The sequence below is a fragment of the Onthophagus taurus genome, chromosome 2, assembly GCF_036711975.1.
Source record: "Onthophagus taurus isolate NC chromosome 2, IU_Otau_3.0, whole genome shotgun sequence".
NCBI lineage: Eukaryota > Metazoa > Arthropoda > Insecta > Coleoptera > Scarabaeidae > Onthophagus > Onthophagus taurus.
In genome coordinates this window covers 602,799-621,507 of record NC_091967.1, presented here as the reverse complement: position 1 = coordinate 621,507, position 18,709 = coordinate 602,799, and the positions used below count along the sequence as shown (strand labels likewise).

Genomic DNA, 18,709 nt, shown 5'->3' with positions numbered 1-18,709 from the left:
AAAGTTTCAAGTTTTTCTTTGTATAATAAAACAAAAACCTCCACTTTATTGCGGTTTATACTAGATGGTCCAGTGTACTTTTTTCTTTCAATATAGATAACCCATTCACTCCGAACTACAAAAATAATTGATCACTTTGTTTTATCTCGTGTTACATTTAACGAGATACTTAATTTGATACAATGAAATGGTATTCATGTTTTTGGTGGATTTCATTGAAATGAAAATCCATCAATAAATTTTTAGATTTAAAAAATAGGAAAAAATTGTATAATCGTATAAAAGTAGTCCGATACGTAAAAGTTGATCTTTAATCCCTAATTCTTGATACTTAAAAGATTTTACTTTTCCCAAAAACCATTCTGCCTTCCTTTAATTCGCATTTTGACGGGAACACAGGGACCAATTAAGGTCGGTTTTCCGTGTAGAACCGCCGCGACTCCAACCCCAGGAGCATAAAATTTTAACAGTCCTTTTTTGCCCTTTTACACGCCCTGTTCCCGTTTAATGAGAGGTCTGAAATTGTGCAGCTAGCAAAAAAGGGATGTGTAAACGCGTTCGCGTATAAAAATATAATTATAATTGCCTCTGCCTGTGTTTGATTTTCAAATTCTACCATATTTTACGAATTACACGTTATATTTTTTTATTATTAAATATTGTTGCTTCTTTTCATTTGAATTCTTATTGATTTTGTAATAAAAATCATCGACGTGAGTATATAGCACAATCGACATCGCAATCTTTATGAATAATAGAATTTAATGATCTTATCATCGTTTATTATTCACCATTATGAGGTTTTAAGTACCGTTAGAGGATAATCATTCCAATACATATTAATTATTTAAGAATGAAAAAGTTAAACTCAAAGTCGAAAGGATATTTGAATTATAGTTTGCTAGGTATTCTTCGAAACGTCGATATAATTATAAAAAATTTTATATAAGAGACTGCTCATTATTTTCAACGATTCTTTTTTCATGTTTATGTTATTGTCACTATTAAACCTCGGCCACTAAGGAACACGTTTACAGTGATCTATCATTACCTCGGCAATTATTTCTATTGAAGACAGTATTATTGTTTATTTTGATTGAATATTTGAAACCTCGGTGCGAAGCTACACTCTATATCTTTCACCTCTTCAGCAACATAGAATTTGTGTTGTAAAATGTTTGGTTTGAATTTTCAAGTACTTGACCACCGCCTCAGCAGCATAGCTACCTCGGCTAATAAATTTACTACCACTCCAATAACATAGAATTTGTTTCTCTGATCTGGGTTCCAGATCACTCTGAGGTTGCGTTAGCACAAGAGGACACTACTATCCGTGCAAGAAGTCAAGGCCCCTCACTTTAGAGATCGATATCTTCGCAACCGCTCCATAAAAAAAATTGCAACAAAGTTTGTTGTAATCACTGAACATTTCTACGTAACTGATGTTAATCTGAAAATTTTCGGATTCACGGTTTTCTTGTTACCGCGAGTTAAATGAAAAATGTACCCGATTTTTTACGGAATTGGCAACTTTATCAACTTTGCGATTTTTTTTCTCGAAAACTATCGTACGAAAAAATTTTAATTTTGAACAGGTGGTAGTCTGATGTGTTCTCAATGAATGACATGTTTTATTTTTTCGATATTTCATAAAGTTTCGCGGAAAATCGCGGTTTAGTAAGACGCCGTTATGTCGAAAACGGTTGGGTGGATTTCTTCGCGGATTTGACCAAAATATGTCAAATAATGTTGGTTGTCGGATTCCGTTATCAGTTTTTCAATATTAAGGCTCTCTTTTTTTTTAAGAGCGATTTAATGAAATTACAAATTAAAAAGAAACAGAAATAAGCTCTGCGGGGTGACGAGGGTTCCGGCCAATCGGAACAGATGGTGCGTCCCAGACAGGACGTCGCGCCTTATTTCTTTATGTAGGCAAGATAAAGGCGCGACGTACTGTCTGGGACGCACCATCTGTTCCGATTGGACGGAACCTTCCTCTCCCCGCATAGCTGATTTCTGTTTCTCTTTAATTTGTAATTCCATTAAATCGCTCTTAAAAAATTAGGGAGCCTTATTTTTGAAAAACTGATTACGGAATCCGAAAATCCGCGTTATTTGACATATTTTGGTAAAAACCGCGTTGAAATTCGCCAGGTCGTTTTCGAAATAACCGCATCCTACTAAACCGCGATTTTCCACGAAACTATATGGAATATCGAAAAAATAAAATATGCCCCACATTAAGAACACATCGGTTTACCACCAGTTCAAATTTGAACTTTTTTCGTCAAATAGTTTTGGAGAGAAAAAATGGCAAAGTAGACAAAGTTGCTGGCACTCTCAAAAATCGGGTACTTTTTTCACTTAACTCGCGATAAAAATAAAACCGCGGACCCGAAAATTTCCAAATTAACATGTGATACGCAGAAATGTTCACTGATTACAATAAACTTTACAGCAATTTTTTCCATCGAGCGGTTACGAAGATATCGATCTCTAAAGTGAGGGGCCTTGACTTTTTGCACGGATAGTAAATAAATAAATGAATTGTTTATGTCAAACCCGGGAATATTTTAGGACATGCTCGTCTTTACTGAGCACTGCCGATTAAAGGCACACCTCCACTTGTAGGGTCTAGCCGACAATGTTGAATGCCGAGTATGTGCGGAGGATGAGAAGGCGGTTGAGTATGTATCTTTGAATCACAGATCTCCCCAAAGGATCTGAATGATTTTTCACCGAGCAGAGCATTAATTATTCGTTAACAGCATTGGACTGCAAGGTGAAATTTGATAATGTTATCTATCGGGGTAAAATTTGTTGAAAAATGTTTTGTTTGAATTTTCAAGCACTTGAACTACTACCTGAGCAACATAGCTGCCTCGGCTGATAAATAACGTATTTACATCTTCTACCACTCCAATAACATAGAATTTGTTTCTCTGATCTGGGTCCCAGATCACTCTGAGGTTGCGCTAGCACGAGAGGGCACTAAATAAATAAATAAATAAGTTGTTTATGTCAAACCCGGGAATATTTTAGGACATGCTCGTCTTTGCTGAGCACTGCCGATTAAAGGCACACCTCCACTTGTTGGGTCTAGTCGACAATATTGAATGCCGAGTATGTGCGGAGGACGAGGAGGCAGTTGAGTATGTATCTTTGAATCACAGTTAATCTCCCCAAAGGATCTGAATGATTTTTCACCGAGCAGAGCATTAATTGTTCGTTAACAGCATTGGACTGCAAGGTGAAATTTGATAATGTTATCTATCGGGGTACAACTTGTTGAAAAATGTTTTGTTTGAATGTTCAAGTACTTGAACTACTACCTGAGCAACATAGCTGCCTCGGCTGATAAATAACGTATTTACATCTTCTACCACTCTAATAACATAGAATTTGTTTCTCTGATCTGGGTTCCAGATCACTCTGAGGTTGCACTAGCACGAGAGGGCACTAAATAAATAAATGAGTTGTTTATGTCAAACCCGGGAAAATTTTAGGACATGCTCGTCTTTGCTGAGCACTGCCGATTAAAGGCACACCTCCACTTGTTGGGTCTAGCCGACAATGTTGAATGCCGAGTATATGCGGAGGACGAGGAGGCGGTTGAGTATGTGTCTTTGAATCACAGTTTGTCTCCTCAAAGGATCTTAATAATTTTTCACCGAGCAGAGCATTAATTGTTCGTTAACAGTATTGGACTGCACGATGAAATTTGATAATGTTATCTATCGGGGTACAACTTGTTGAAAAATGTTTTGTTTGAATGTTCAAGTACTTGAACTACTACCTGAGCAACATAGCTGCCTCGGCTAATAAATAACGTATTTACATCTTCTACCACTCCAATAACATAGAATTTGTTTCTCTGATCTGGGTCGCAGATCACTCTGAGGTTGCGTTAGCATAAGAGGGCACTAAATAAATAAATGAGTTGTTTATGTCAAACCCGGGAATATTTTAGGACATGCTCGTCTTTGCTGAACACTGCCGATTAAAGGCACACCTCCACTTGTAGGGTCTAGCCGACAATGTTGAATGCCGAGTATGTGCGGAGGACGAGGAGGCGGTTGAGTATGTATCTTTGAATCACAGTTTATCTTCCCAAAGGATCTGAATGATTTTTCACCGAGCAGAGCATTAATTATTCGTTAACAGCATTGGACTGCAAGGTGAAATTTGATAATGTTATCTATCGGGGTACAACTTGCTGAAAAATGTTTTGTTTGAATGTTCAAGTACTTGAACTACTACCTGAGCAACATAGCTGCTTCGGCTGATAAATAACGTATTTACATCTTCTACCACTCCAATAACATAGAATTTGTTTCTCTGATCTGTGTCCCAGATCACTCTGAGGTTGCGCTAGCACGAGAGGGCACTAAATAAATAAATAAATAAGTTGTTTATGTCAAACCCGGGAATATTTTAGGACATGCTCGTCTTTACTGAGCACTGCCGATTAAAGGCACACCTCCACTTGTAGGGTCTAGTCGACAATGTTGAATGCCGAGTATGTGCGGAGAACGAGAAGGCGGTTGAGTATGTATCTTTGAATCACTGTTTATCTCCCCAAAGGATCTGAATGATTTTTCACCGAGCAGAGCATTAATTGTTCGTTAACAGCATTGGACTGCAAGGTGAAATTTGATAATGTTATCTATCGGGGTACAACTTGTTGAAAAATGTTTTGTTTGAATTTTCAAGCACTTGAACTACTACCTGAGCAACATAGCTGCCTCAGCTAATAAATAACGTATTTACATCTTCTACCACTCCAATAACATAGAATTTGTTTCTCTGATCTGGGTCCCAGATCACTCTGAGGTTGCGCTAGCACGAGAGGGCACTAAATAAATAAATGAGTTGTTTATGTCAAACCCGGGAATATTTTAGGAGATGCTCGTCTTTACTGAGCACTGCCGATTAAAGGCACACCTCCACTTGTTGGGTCTAGCCGACAATGTTGAATGCCGAGTATGTGCGGAGGACGAGGAGGCGGTTGAGTGTGTATCTTTGAATCACAGTTAATCTCCCCAAAGGATCTGAATGATTTTTCACCGAGCGGAGCATTAATGTTCGTTAACAGCATTGGACTGCAAGGTGAAATTTGATAATGTTATCTATCGGGGTACAACTTGTTGAAAAATGTTTTGTTTGAATGTTCAAGTACTTGAACTATTACCTGAGCAACATAGCTGCCTCGGCTGATAAATAACGTATTTACATCTTCTACCACTCCAATAACATAGAATTTGTTTCTCTGATCTGGGTCCCAGATCATTCTGAGGTTGCACTAGCACGAGAGGGCACTAAATAAATAAATAAATAAGTTGTTTATGTCAAACCCAGGAATATTTTAGGACATGCTCGTCTTTGCTGAGCACTGCCGATTAAAGGCACACCTCCACTTGTTGGTTCTAGCCGACAATGTTGAATGCCGAGTATGTGCGGAGGACGAGGAGGCGGTTGAGTATGTATCTTTGAATCACACTTAATCTCCCCAAAGGATCTGAATGATTTTTCACCGAGCAGAGCATTAATTGTTCGTTAACAGCATTGGACTGCAAGGTGAAATTTGATAATGTTATCTATCGGGGTACAACTTGTTGAAAAATGTTTTGTTTGAATGTTCAAGTACTTGAACTACTACCTGAGCAACATAGCTGCCTCGGCTGATAAATAACGTATTTACATCTTCTACCACTCCAATAACATAGAATTTGTTTCTCTGATCTGGGTCCCAGATCACTCTGAGGTTGCGTTAGCATAAGAGGGCACTAAATAAATAAATGAGTTGTTTATGTCAAACCCGGGAATATTTTAGGACATGCTCGTCTTTGCTGAGCACTGCCGATTAAAGGCACACCTCCACTTGTTGGTTCTAGCCGACAATGTTGAATGCCGAGTATGTGCGGAGGACGAGGAGGCGGTTGAGTATGTATCTTTGAATCACAATTTATCTCCCCAAAGGATCTGAATGATTTTTCACCGAGCAGAGCATTAATTGTTCGTTAACAGCATTGGACTGCAAGGTGAAATTTGATAATGTTATCTATCGGGGTACAACTTGTTGAAAAATGTTTTGTATGAATGTTCAAGTACTTGAACTACTACCTGAGCAATATAGCTGCCTCGGCTGATAAATAACGTATTTACATCTTCTACCACTCCAATAACATAGAATTTGTTTCTCTGATCTGGGTCGCAGATCACTCTGAGGTTGCACTAGCACGAGAGGGCACTAAATAAATAAATAAATAAGTTGTTTATGTCAAACCCGGTAATATTTTAGGACATGCTCGTCTTTGCTGAGCACTGCCGATTAAAATCACACCTCCACTTGTTGGGTCTAGCCGACAATGTTGAATGCCGAGTATGTGCGGAGGACGAGGAGGCGGTTGAGTATGTATCTTTGAATCACAGTTACTCTCCCCAAAGGATCTGAATGATTTTTCACCGAGCAGAGCATTAATTGTTCGTTAACAGCATTGGACTGCAAGGTGAAATTTGATAATGTTATCTATCGGGGTACAACTTGTTGAAAAATGTTTTGTTTGAATGTTCAAGTACTTGAACTATTACCTGAGCAACATAGCTGCCTCGGCTGATAAATAACGTATTTACATCTTCTACCACTCCAATAACATAGAATTTGTTTCTCTGATCTGGGTTCCAGATCACTCTGAGGTTGCGCTAGCACGAGAGGGCACTAAATAAATAAATAAATAAGTTGTTTATGTCAAACCCGGGAATATTTTAGGACATGCTCGTCTTTACTGAGCACTGCCGATTAAAGGCACATCTCCACTTGTAGGGTCTAGTCGACAATGTTGAATGCCGAGTATGTGCGGAGGACGAGGAGGCGGTTGAGTGTGTATCTTTGAATCACAGTTAATCTCCCCAAAGGATCTGAATGATTTTTCACCGAGCAGAGCATTAATTGTTCGTTAACAATATTGGACTGCAAGGTGAAATTTGATAATGTTATCTATCGGGGTACAACTTGTTGAAAAATGTTTTGTTTGAATTTTCAAGCACTTGAACTACTACCTGAGCAACATAGCTGCCTCGGCTGATAAATAACGTATTTACATCTTCTACCACTCCAATAACATAGAATTTGAAAAATAAATTAATAAATATAAATGAAGCCGAGGTCGTTTAATTTAATATTATATTATAAAAACAAATTAAATAAAAATACAATGGCGTTAATTTTATATCACGAGAAGTTCAATTTATCATCACTAGAGGGTGGTGTGTATTACATAATTATTGTACCTTCTCTTAAACAAATCGTTAGATTTGTGTTGGTTTAAGAATTGAGTGTTTTGAACGTAAAAGATATTTCGTAGCAAAGTGAATGAAAACCGGTTTAAGAAAGAAGTGTTATTAAAAAGAAAATAGTCGTCGCTGATCGTTGTTGTGCGTGAATCATATATCATAGAGAGGTTACGTTTTGTAACGTAACTTGTTCGAGTTTGCAATGTTTACATGTTACTACAACTACTGTTCGTATCCGGACAGGCGACAGCAGAGAAAGGTAATGATCTATTATCCCTTTATGAACACGTGTATTTGCGTCTGGCAAACGAGGATATCACTCGCGGAACACATGCAGTGCCTACATAACCTAAAAATACATTTTATAACCCCCTTTTTTTCGGTTTCCGTTTGAAGAAAGGAGCAACGCAAATGTTTATCCCCGCACATACTGCCTTTTGTTTGTTAAATAATACCATGTTTTAAAATAATAATACTCCGACTTGGTAAACAAAAACTTTTTAATCTTTGTTTTATTTTTTCAATTGTTTATATCTTTCATCTTATTTTTTCGTTTGTTATTTATTTTATGATTTATTTTAATGAGGATATAAAATGAGGAATTTATGCGTATCATTTCGGTTTTAGTTTAAAATAAATATTTTTAATCCTTGGAATTTTCAAGATTACACAATAACATACAGGCTGGTTTAAATGTTCTATGTCTTTAAGGTTTACATATTTTTATTAAATTCTTGAATATTATTTTTATTTTCAGAGAGGAAGCGACGAGCTACTGTCACAGTCAAACGTCTCAGTGATGGCACCATCTGCACCGCACTCAGATAATAATAATCAAGAAAATGCTAAAAAGGTAATAAAATAATAAAATTTATACTTAAGTAGAAATAATTTAATTTTTATTAACTTATTGTATTATATCATTATCCAACTTCTGCCGGTTTTTTTATGACAAACCATCGTCGTCCCTTATTAATCTCCGAAGCGTAAAAATGTCCAACAAAATTAAGTACGTTTATTAATAGTCTTTATTTTTGCCAACCTTGATGATATCCTAAGACCCTAAGACGGCCAATTTATATCCCTTGACGTTTCAACCCCTGACATTAAGGGATAAATTGTTTCTTTAACCTTTCCTTGAGAATTAAATACCTATTCTCTGTACCAAAAAAAAAAAATGAGAGAACAGATTTTTGTACTTAATCAACATTGTATGTAACGTTAATTATTCTTCAATGTCAAAGTCATGGAATAAAGAAATATGGCTTAAATATTTACGACTTTTAACTTATGTTCCTTTATTTATTTCCCATAAATCAAATACTCATTAAACTATTTATACTATACCATCAAGAAAATGATTGCGGAAAAATTTATTTTGCATATCATAAAAAATGGGAAATATAATGGATTTTAAACATTCTCCACGGATACAACTTGGTGTTATATTATCCTCAAAAGTATTCTATATGCAATGAGATAGTCTTAAGAAAGTGGAACTTGAAATTTTTTTTGCAGGGAGGTGTTACATTTTTCAAAACACTCTTTTACAGTAGAGTAAAAGAATTGCTTGAATTTCTCGAGTTATATAATATATAATGCGTCGGTCTCAGTTCACTAGTTATAACTGGTATGACAAAGATATACGCAACAATTTTTTGGTAATTGTGTCTATTATTCATGTATCGAGACTAAATCAGTCTGTATACAATTAATTTCAATTTCAAAATTAGTACACGCAGGTAATCATAATTATATATAAACAAAGATATATTACTATTATTAACCTTTGCAATATTTATCGCAGTATAAGTTTATCTTAAATAGTAATTGAGAATAAAAATTGTTTGATGCTGAAAATAGAATAATAGTTCCAACTAACTAAATTTGATATTACAAATATAACTAACGAACTTTAATTTGTTCCGCTTTCAGGTGAAATTGGAGCAAAATGTGGGTAAACCCTCAAGGGTGATACACATCAGGAACATTCCTAACGAGGTGACGGAGGCCGAGATCATCCACTTAGGCATACCCTTCGGCAGGGTGACGAACGTTCTCGTTCTAAAAGGAAAAAACCAAGCGTTCCTCGAAATGGGCGACGAAACTTCTGCCACGTCTATGGTCAACTACTTTTCAAGTTGTATGCCTCAGCTTCGTGGCAGAGCGGTTTACGTTCAATACTCTAATCATAAAGAACTTAAAACGGACCAGACGCACTCCAACGCTGTAAGTCGTTTCTTTAAGTATCTGTTTTCATAATTAGATTACGATTAGGATTGTAGAAGTCACATAATTTTAGATGTTAAGAAAGAAGGAAAAGAAAATAGAAACGTGAACGTCATAAAACGCGACATAGGTTTCTACAGAAACCAGGATCCCCCTTTATTTATCACGTGGCAAACCGTCCGTGATAATCCGAAAATCCGCGAGTGACGCGTCGTCACGGCAAAGTCGACGCCTCTACCGTCGCTTTTATTATTTTTTTTCGTGTTCCCCCGGGTTCGTCCCTCCTCCTTCATCCCGTCGTAACTCATCCGGTCACCAAGATACATTTCTCCCGAACGGTGGCAGCGGCCCTTTATTTATTTGTACACGCCCGGACGACGTAAGAGACGCGAGCCTCCATTTGTCTTCCGTCGTTATCGTCTCTTAATTGCCCCTCGTTTCAATCTTGCTTATTTTTGAATAACTAACAAAACGGCTGATGTCACAACCTATGTGAAGTTAGCCCCCAATTAGATGAGTGCGGGAAGTTAGCCCCCCATTTTTTGATTTTTAAATTTTTTATTGTTCTAGATTGTTCTAGAGTTGTTCTACATTGTTCCAAAGCGGCAAATCGAAAAAATAAGAACTCCACGAGAAAACCGAAAAAACGGGTTTTTTGGCTAGCCCCCCATTTTTGGAAAAATCAAATTTTCTTTGTTGTTCTGGGTTGTTCTAGTTGTTCTAGTAATTGTTCTAGAAAATCAAAATTATGGGTTACAGCATTACGAAGTTATAACTAAAAATAGGTTTGGCCGCCGAAATGTCTAGTTGATTGCTGTGACTATAGTTTTTCTATTATCAATTCCATATTACAAATATATACTTATTATAGCTAACGCAATGTGGAACAGCTATTATTTTCACTAGAACAACTCTCTAAAGGGCACTTTACTCTTTGAAAATTAAAGTTTTTGGAAGTTTCAATCAGTAATTCTTGTGTCAGCGGTTTTATATTATACAATAAGAATTAAAAAACATAGAACAACCTAAAATAACTCAAACTTTGCCGATTCAAATTGTTCCAGATGTGTTTTACGTTTAACACGGACATTAATTTTGCAAAATCACATATTTTTTGTTGCTCTAAATTGTTCATGATGTTCTAGGTACTTAAAATGTTTATTTAATCACTGCGGCATTAGTTCTTTTAAACTTTCATATTAAAAATTAGTAGTTACAACAATTAAAACAATTCAGAACAGCTGTTATTTTTACTAGAAAAACCTTAAATTTCAGTTGTTGTGATATTAAAAAACTAAAAAAATATGGAATAATCTGACCATCCTAATTTTCTAAAAATCACAAGTTTCACCTTTCTCTTTAAACTTATAATAGTAAAACATAAGATGCGATTTAAAGTATATTTTATTTTGTATAAACTAAGTAATAAATTAATAAATAAACTAAACTAACAAATAAAACAATAACTATTCGATCAGTATTACTATATCAGTACAATAACTTATTCTAAGGTAAACTATAACTAAATAAACTAAATTATGTAAATAAACTAATATCATGGAATAATACGGTTACATCACTTTGCTCATTTATAAACGCACATTTATTATTATATATGCACATTTGTGCATTTATTTCAGTAGCTTTTTCAACTTGTACGGATTTTTTTCGTAAGTCATTAAATAATACAATAATCCAATTGGCATTATTGGGCACAAATGCCGGGTAGTGTCCTACATCATTCAAAGATTTCAAAGATTCAAAGACAAATTGCGTGCGTAATCACTCAATTTTGTTTTATTGTTCTCTCCATTCGTTGTTTCTATAAACAGACCACATTTTTTGCAATTGTTGCTTAGAGTTTGCATGTAGTTTTCTATTACTTGCTTTAGCTGTGCTGGCTATGCAATATTGTTACGATGTCAATGTCAATTGGTAAAATTATGTTTTTATGGAAAGTAACGTTTAAACAATTATTGCAGTTTTTAGTCCTACAATAACTAAATTCTTCTTTAAATAGTTGTGTGCAAAGAAACGCAATATTTGAAATAGCCACAATATTCTGGCTTCCAAAATAATTTATTCCTGTTAATAGTTCAGCTCTTTTTTTATATGTTGCTTTACTAGAACCGGATTTTAAAAATAATTTTAGGAAACTAAAGCAATCTGTGCAAACATTCTCAACATGATTTCTAAATGAATTGTGTGTACGGGCAAATGCTAAACTATGAAATATACTGTCGAATCCGCAAGTATTTTGAACAATATATTTTTTATTTTTTATTGAAATAGATATTAATGAAACTTACTTATGAACTTATGAAACTTCCAAAAATTTTAATTTTTAAAGAGTAAAGTGTTCTTTATAGAGTTGTTCTAGTGAAAATATTAGCTGTTCCAGATTGCTTAGGTATAATATATATACAGGGTGATTCATAAGTAATGGGCCAAATTGTAAATGTACGTTCAGGAGGCCAAAATAATAATATTTTCATTAACAATAATGGGTCTTAGTCTGCTCCTTACTGAGATACAGGATGTTAAAGCGAAAAAAATAAAATAGATTTTTGTTAATAGATCAGCTACTTTTCTACATAATGACTCATAGTTGACTTATAGTTTTTGTAAGGGTAAACAATAATGTGTGAGAGGATTTGAGTTAACTCGTAGATGTCGCCACATGCGCCATATGAATTATGAAACGTCAATGAGCTTTTACGTTTAATGAATAGTTTAAAACATTTTATTGTTAAGTAAACTGATTCATTCTTGTCCTAACATAAATCAAAATGCCGAGACATAATCACTTTTCAAACGAAGAAATGAGAGACATGTTATGCGTTTACGCACAAGAACGTTTTTCTGGGCAAGCAGCATCCAGAAAATATCGTGAAATGTACCCTTACAGAAGGCAGCCAAACCGGAAGATATTTCAAAATATTTATAATCGATTGGGTGAAACAGGTTCATTTCGTCCAAAATATCATACAGGACGTCCTAAGATTATCACTCCGCAGCAAGAAGATGAAATTTTGGTAAGAATTGCGCAAAATTCTGAAATAAGCACTCGTCGATTGTCTGCAGCAACTGGAATAAGCCAACCATCCGTGACTAGAATTTTACACAAGGAAAATTTATATCCCTATCATTTTATACCTGTGCAAAATTTACTTCCAACAGATTATCGAATCAGAGTTCAATTTTGTCAGTGGCTAAAAGGAAAATTGAATAATAATCCAACATTCCTAAATAACATTCTTTTCACGGATGAAGCAACCTTTACCAGACGCGGAGTTTTTAATTGGCGAAATAGTCATGCCTGGGAAACCGAAAACCCTCGTTTAAAAAAAGATAGACATTTCCAGCACGAGTTTAAAATAAATGTGTGGTGCGGTGTAATAGGCAATACATTACTGGGCCCACTTGAATTACCTCCTAATTTAAATGGAGAGTCATATTTAATTTTTTTAAATAATGACTTAGTCGACCTCTTGGGAGATCTTCCATTACAACTAAGAAGAAATATGTGGTTCATGCAAGACGGTGCTCCTCCACATTTTTCACGTGCTGTGCGCGAACATCTGAATGAAACATTCCCTCACCGTTGGATTGGACGTGGTAGTGAATTTCAGTGGCCACCATGTGTGGGGTTACATGAAATCAATGGTCTATGCTGAACCTACTATAAATACACGAGACGAGTTATGGAATAGAATTCAAGATGCAGCCAATTCAATACGAAATAATCCTGCTACATTTTTTAAAGTCAGACAATCCTTAACCAAACGGTTAAATGCGTGTATAAATGCTGGTGGTGGTCATGTTGAAAACCTTTTGCAGTAGCTCATAATTAAGCTTAAATTTAATTTAACTTCGCACAACATTAACATGTAGGTTTTGATAACAGTTGTCGTAAGTGGTCTTAGTTCAAGTCTGTTCTAATGTTGTATTTCGTTTTATTAACTGGCGTACAATAAATTCAGTTTAATATTGTTATCAATTATCAATTACGGTTAGGTAAATGTCAACATTCCATGCCATGCTTGTGTCTTAACAGATTAATGCTACGTCGACCACCGTGAAATGTAGTGTAGTGAATTAGTAAAATTCAAATATCTCGAAAATCGTTAATATTTTCAAGATCAAAGAAGTATAGCTTTTTTCTACAGAAATGATGGGGCTATCCAAATTAAACAAGTATGTTGTAAAATAATGAGCGATAAAAAATTTGTAGCTGATTTCATCTAATTCATATGGCGCATGTGGCGACATCTACGAGTTAACTCAAATCCTCTCACACATTATTGTTTACCCTTACAAAAACTATAAGTCAACTATGAGTCATTATGTAGAAAAGTAGCTGATCTATTAACAAAAATCTATTTTATTTTTTTCGCTTTAACATCCTGTATCTCAGTAAGGAGCAGACTAAGACCCATTATTGTTAATGAAAATATTATTATTTTGGCCTCCTGAACGTACATTTACAATTTGGCCCATTACTTATGAATCACCCTGTATATATATATATATTTGTGATATGGAACTGAAAATAGAAAAACTATGGTCACAGCAATCAACTAGACATTTTAGCAGCCCAACCTACTTTTGTTAGTTTGGTTTATTTATTAATTTATTACTTTGTTTTACAAAATAAAATACACTAAAATACACAAATCGCAACTTATGTTTTATTATTATAAGTTTAAAGAGAAAGCTGATTTTTAGGAAATTATATGGTCAGATTATTCCATATTTTTTAATTTTTTAAAACTATTATTTTATTAAAGGTTATTATTATTAAGGTTAAAACCTGTCCGATATCACAACAACTCATATTTAAGGTTTTTCCAGTGAAAATAACAGCTGTTCTGAATTGTTTTAATTGTTGTAAGTACTAATTTTTAATATGAAACTTTAAAAGAACTAAAGCCGCAGTGATTAAATAAACATTTTAAGTACCTAGAACAACAAGAACAATTTAGAGCAACAAAAAATATGTGATTTTGCAAAATTAATGTCCGTGTTAAACGTAAAACACATCTAGAACAATTTGAATCGGCAAAGTTTGAGTTATTTTAGATTGGCCTATGTTTTTTAATTCTTATTGTGTAATATAAAACCGCTGACACAAGAATTACTGACTGAAACTTCTAAAAACTTTAATTTTCAAAGAGTAAAGTGCCCTTTAGAGAGTTGTTCTAGTAAAAATAATAGCTGTTCCAGATTGCGTTAGCTATAATAAGTATATATTTGTAATATGGAATTGATAATAGAAAAGCTATGGTCACAGCAATCAACTAGACATTTCGGCGGCCAAACCTATTTTTAGTTATAACTTCGTAATGTTGTATCCCATAATTTTGATTTTCTAGAACAATAACTAGAACAACTAGAACAACCCAGAACAACAAAGAAAATTTGATTTTTCCAAAAATGGGGGGCTAGCCAAAAAACCCGTTTTTTCGGTTTTCTCGCGGAGCTTTTATTTTTTCGATTTTCCGCTTTGGAACAATGTAGAACAACTCTAGAACAATCTAGAACAACAATAAAAAATTTTAAAATCAAAAAATGGGGGGCTAACTTCCCGCACTCCAATTAGATAGGATTTTACATGTATAGTATTTTGATTATAACAAGAGAACTAGTTAACCGATTTCGATAAACAATATCTCATTCGAAAGCTCAATCCTTGGCCAATACGAAAGTGGAAATGCCCGATTCGAAATCTCTCTCGAATTCCGCTAAAACGCCAAAATAATGCAAAGGTACACGAAAATAACACAAAAATGACCTTTTTTAAGTGGTGATAACTCGTAAACGATGTACCCGATGATAAAGATCTATACGTCATTCGATTCGTCATAGTTTCTTCTATCGAAATCACAAAATGCCCGATTTCAATTCTTTCCCGTTAACCTTGTACAGCCCACGGAATGACACCGTGTTCGGCTCGTTGTTTACGCACTTATAAACGACCGTTAAAGTCTAGCCCCCAATGTAAAAAAATTAATTTAAACTAAATCGACTATAATAAGAGAACGGTTTGACGGATTTTAATGTTTTATATCTCAATCGATAGCTTTCGCTTGGCTGAATGCAGTTGTCGAAATGCCCGATTCGAAGTATTTAAGAATTTTGATTAAAACACAAAAAACGAATTAATCAAACACATCAATTATCTCCTTAACTACTAATACTTAACTACTAACTTACTAATTACCTACGTACGGTTATTTAAATGACTCCACATATCTACCGATTAGAAGTCTAGCCGCCCCCAATAAAAAAAAATTAATTTGATTAAATTCGCTATAACTAAAGAACGGTTTGACCAATTTTAATGTTTTATATCTCAAACGAAAGCATGCGTCTGGCTGAATAATTATGTCGAAATGTCCGATTCGAAATATTTAAGGATTTTGAATAAAACACAAAAAATTAATTAATCAAATAAGTAAATTATCTATTTATTAATTGACCAATTTTAGTCAACATCATCTCGATCGAAAGTACGATTCACGGTGAATGCAATGATGTAAATGCCCGATCTCAAAATTCGCTGATTAAATGCGTACGGTTGTTTAAACGACTCAGTGAGTGGACTGATTTTGTCTATCACATTCTTCAACATTTTTATTTTTATTGTCACTTATACATTATTTTTTATGGAATATTCAGAAAACATTTTAACTTTTGCAATGAAGAGAAAAATATATTATACAATTTGAAGGAAAAGTTGGAAAAGTTTAAGAAAAATTGGAAATAATAGAAAATTTTAAAAGAATTGTAAAAATTTAAAGAAGTGTAAATTAGCACCTTGCCCCTGAAAACTTTATTTATATTTCAATATAAACAACAGAGTTATGTGTTGGGGCGCTTTTTATGTGAAACTATATACAGCTAAAAATATAAAATTTGAAAAAGAAGAGTAGAAAACTAGTAAGAACAACAATAAGTTATACTAAAGGTAGAAATACTAAAACCAAAAATGAAAAAAGATTTTCTGTTTTAGTACAAATACATTTTAAATCAGTCTATTACTTTGTTCGTTTGTTTACATATTTTATTATGATTAGTAGAATATTTCAAACATATTCACATTTAGTTGTTCTCTAGTAATAATCCGTTTACAAAAAATTATTTTTTATGTAAGTAATACTTCCAGGCAGTAAAGTCATTGGAGTCGTTTAAACAATCGTACGTACTTAATTAGCAAATTTAGAGATCGGGCATTTCCATTTTCGCATTCACCATGGATCATACTTTCGATGGAGATATTGACGACTAAAATTGGTCAAATAATAAAGGAGATAATTGACTTATTTGATTAATTAATTTTTTGTGTTTTATTCAAAATTCTTAAATATTTCGAATCGGGCATTTTGACATATGCATTCAGCCAGACGTAAGCTTTCATTTGAGATATAAACCATTAAAATCCGTCAAACCGTTCTTTAGTTATAGCGAATGTAATCAAAATTAATTTTTTCTTATTGGTGGCTAGACTTCCAGTCGGCAGATTCGCGGGGTCATTTCAATGGCTGTACGCAGGTAATTAGTAAATTTTGAAATCGGGCATTTCCACCTTCGCATTCATTGTAGATCATACTTTCGATCGAGATGTTGATGTCTAAAATTGGTCAATTAGTTAAGGAGATAATTGATGTGTTTGATTAATTCGTTTTTTGTGTTTTAATCAAAATTCTTAAATACTTCGAATCGGGCATTTCGACAACTGCATTCAGCCAGGCGAAAGCTATCGATTGAGATATAAAACATCAAATCCGTCAAACCGTTCTCTTGTTATAGTCGATTTAGTTTAAATTAATTTTTTTACATTGGGGGCTAGACTTTAACGGTCGTTTATAAGTGCGTAAACAACGAGCCGAACACGGTGTCATTCCGTGGGCTGTACAAGGTTAACGGGGGAGAATTGAAGTCGGGCATTTTGTGATTTCGATAGAAGAAACTATGACGAATCGAATGACGTATAGATCTTGATCATCGGGTACATCGTTTACGAGTTATCACCACTTAAAAAAGGTCATTTTTGTGTTATTTTCGTGTACCTTCGCATTATTTTGGCGTTTTAGCGGAATTCGAGAGAGATTTCGAATCGGGCATTTCCACTTTCGTATTGGCCAAGGATTGAGCTTTCGAATGAGACATTGTTTATCGAAATCGGTTGAGTGGTTCTCTTGTTATAATCTAGAGGGGGCTAGAAAAATTGGGGGCTAACTTCGTATAGGTTTCGAATGCAGTGAATGTGATTTCAGTTGGATTTGATCTTACTGAAACACAAACTGTAGAAATCCAATTTTACCCGGCATTGTTTGTTTTTAATTGGTTTACTAATTTGTCTAAGTCTTGTGATGTACGCGTTAAAAGCACAACATTCCGTCTGCTATTTGCTAAATTTGCTTATACATACATCCGTGAACGATAGATACGCGCGCAGTGTACATCAACCTATAATTACTGCGTCTTCGGTAACGCAATCTGCGAACGTGTTAATAATAGAACAAGCTAATCCAGCGATACGACCGGATGAACCCGCCTTATTGTTAAATAAACTCGATTTTCCTGGTAGGCGAACACGCTTTTCTCCCTGAGCAGGCGTTGCAGCCCGTTACATTGTCCCTCGTGACGTCACATGGTGCGTATGAATTAAGTTAGGCATTATCGATTAATGCATTAACTCCTACATGGAATTTGCCAGAATAGGGGCATTGTTACCAGGACAATGTGCGTAGTTTGCCGGTGATGGAGCTTTATGTATTTCATCACAAAAAATGTTTTATTCGTTTTCGTTATTAATTCTGAGAGTAGAATGTTTCCTCTTTTACTTGTAGATAGTTTACGGAGTTACTGTGTAGTACCATTACTTGGAAAATTTCTCATATGATCAATTGTAGAGAGTACACCATCTAATTTCTTTATTATTGTTGGTTTCTTTGTGAACATCATGACCTACATTTTTTAGTCGATAAAAGCACGTTTTAACAATGCCTAATGAAAAAAAAAAAATGCAATTTATCTGTATTATTTTATGACGCTGGAGGAAAATTGTCCCGGTTTGAAACGGTAATTAATCAGTTCCCGGGCAAGGCAGCTAAAATTTAAAATTTCGGTGACAGGTATACTTTTCATTCGGTCGGGAAAAACGGGAAATTTCTCATTCCCG

At 34.6% G+C, this 18,709-nt stretch overlaps 1 protein-coding gene across 7 annotated transcripts in view; it reads left to right on the top strand.

Moving 5' to 3' along the window:
- LOC111421673 (polypyrimidine tract-binding protein 1 heph) overlaps positions 1-18,709 on the top strand; it is a 304,079-nt gene that overhangs the window by 254,718 nt on the left and 30,652 nt on the right. For 6 of the 7 annotated variants that reach the window (XM_071201568.1, XM_071201567.1, XM_071201571.1 and 3 more), the window contains 2 exons: positions 8,051-8,146; positions 9,229-9,522. In XM_071201568.1, coding sequence (XP_071057669.1) covers positions 8,051-8,146; positions 9,229-9,522 — 390 coding nt within the window. Of the gene's footprint in view, positions 1-7,480; positions 7,553-8,050; positions 8,147-9,228; positions 9,523-18,709 lie in introns of those variants that run through there. The other variant, XM_071201572.1, reaches the window with a different exon arrangement.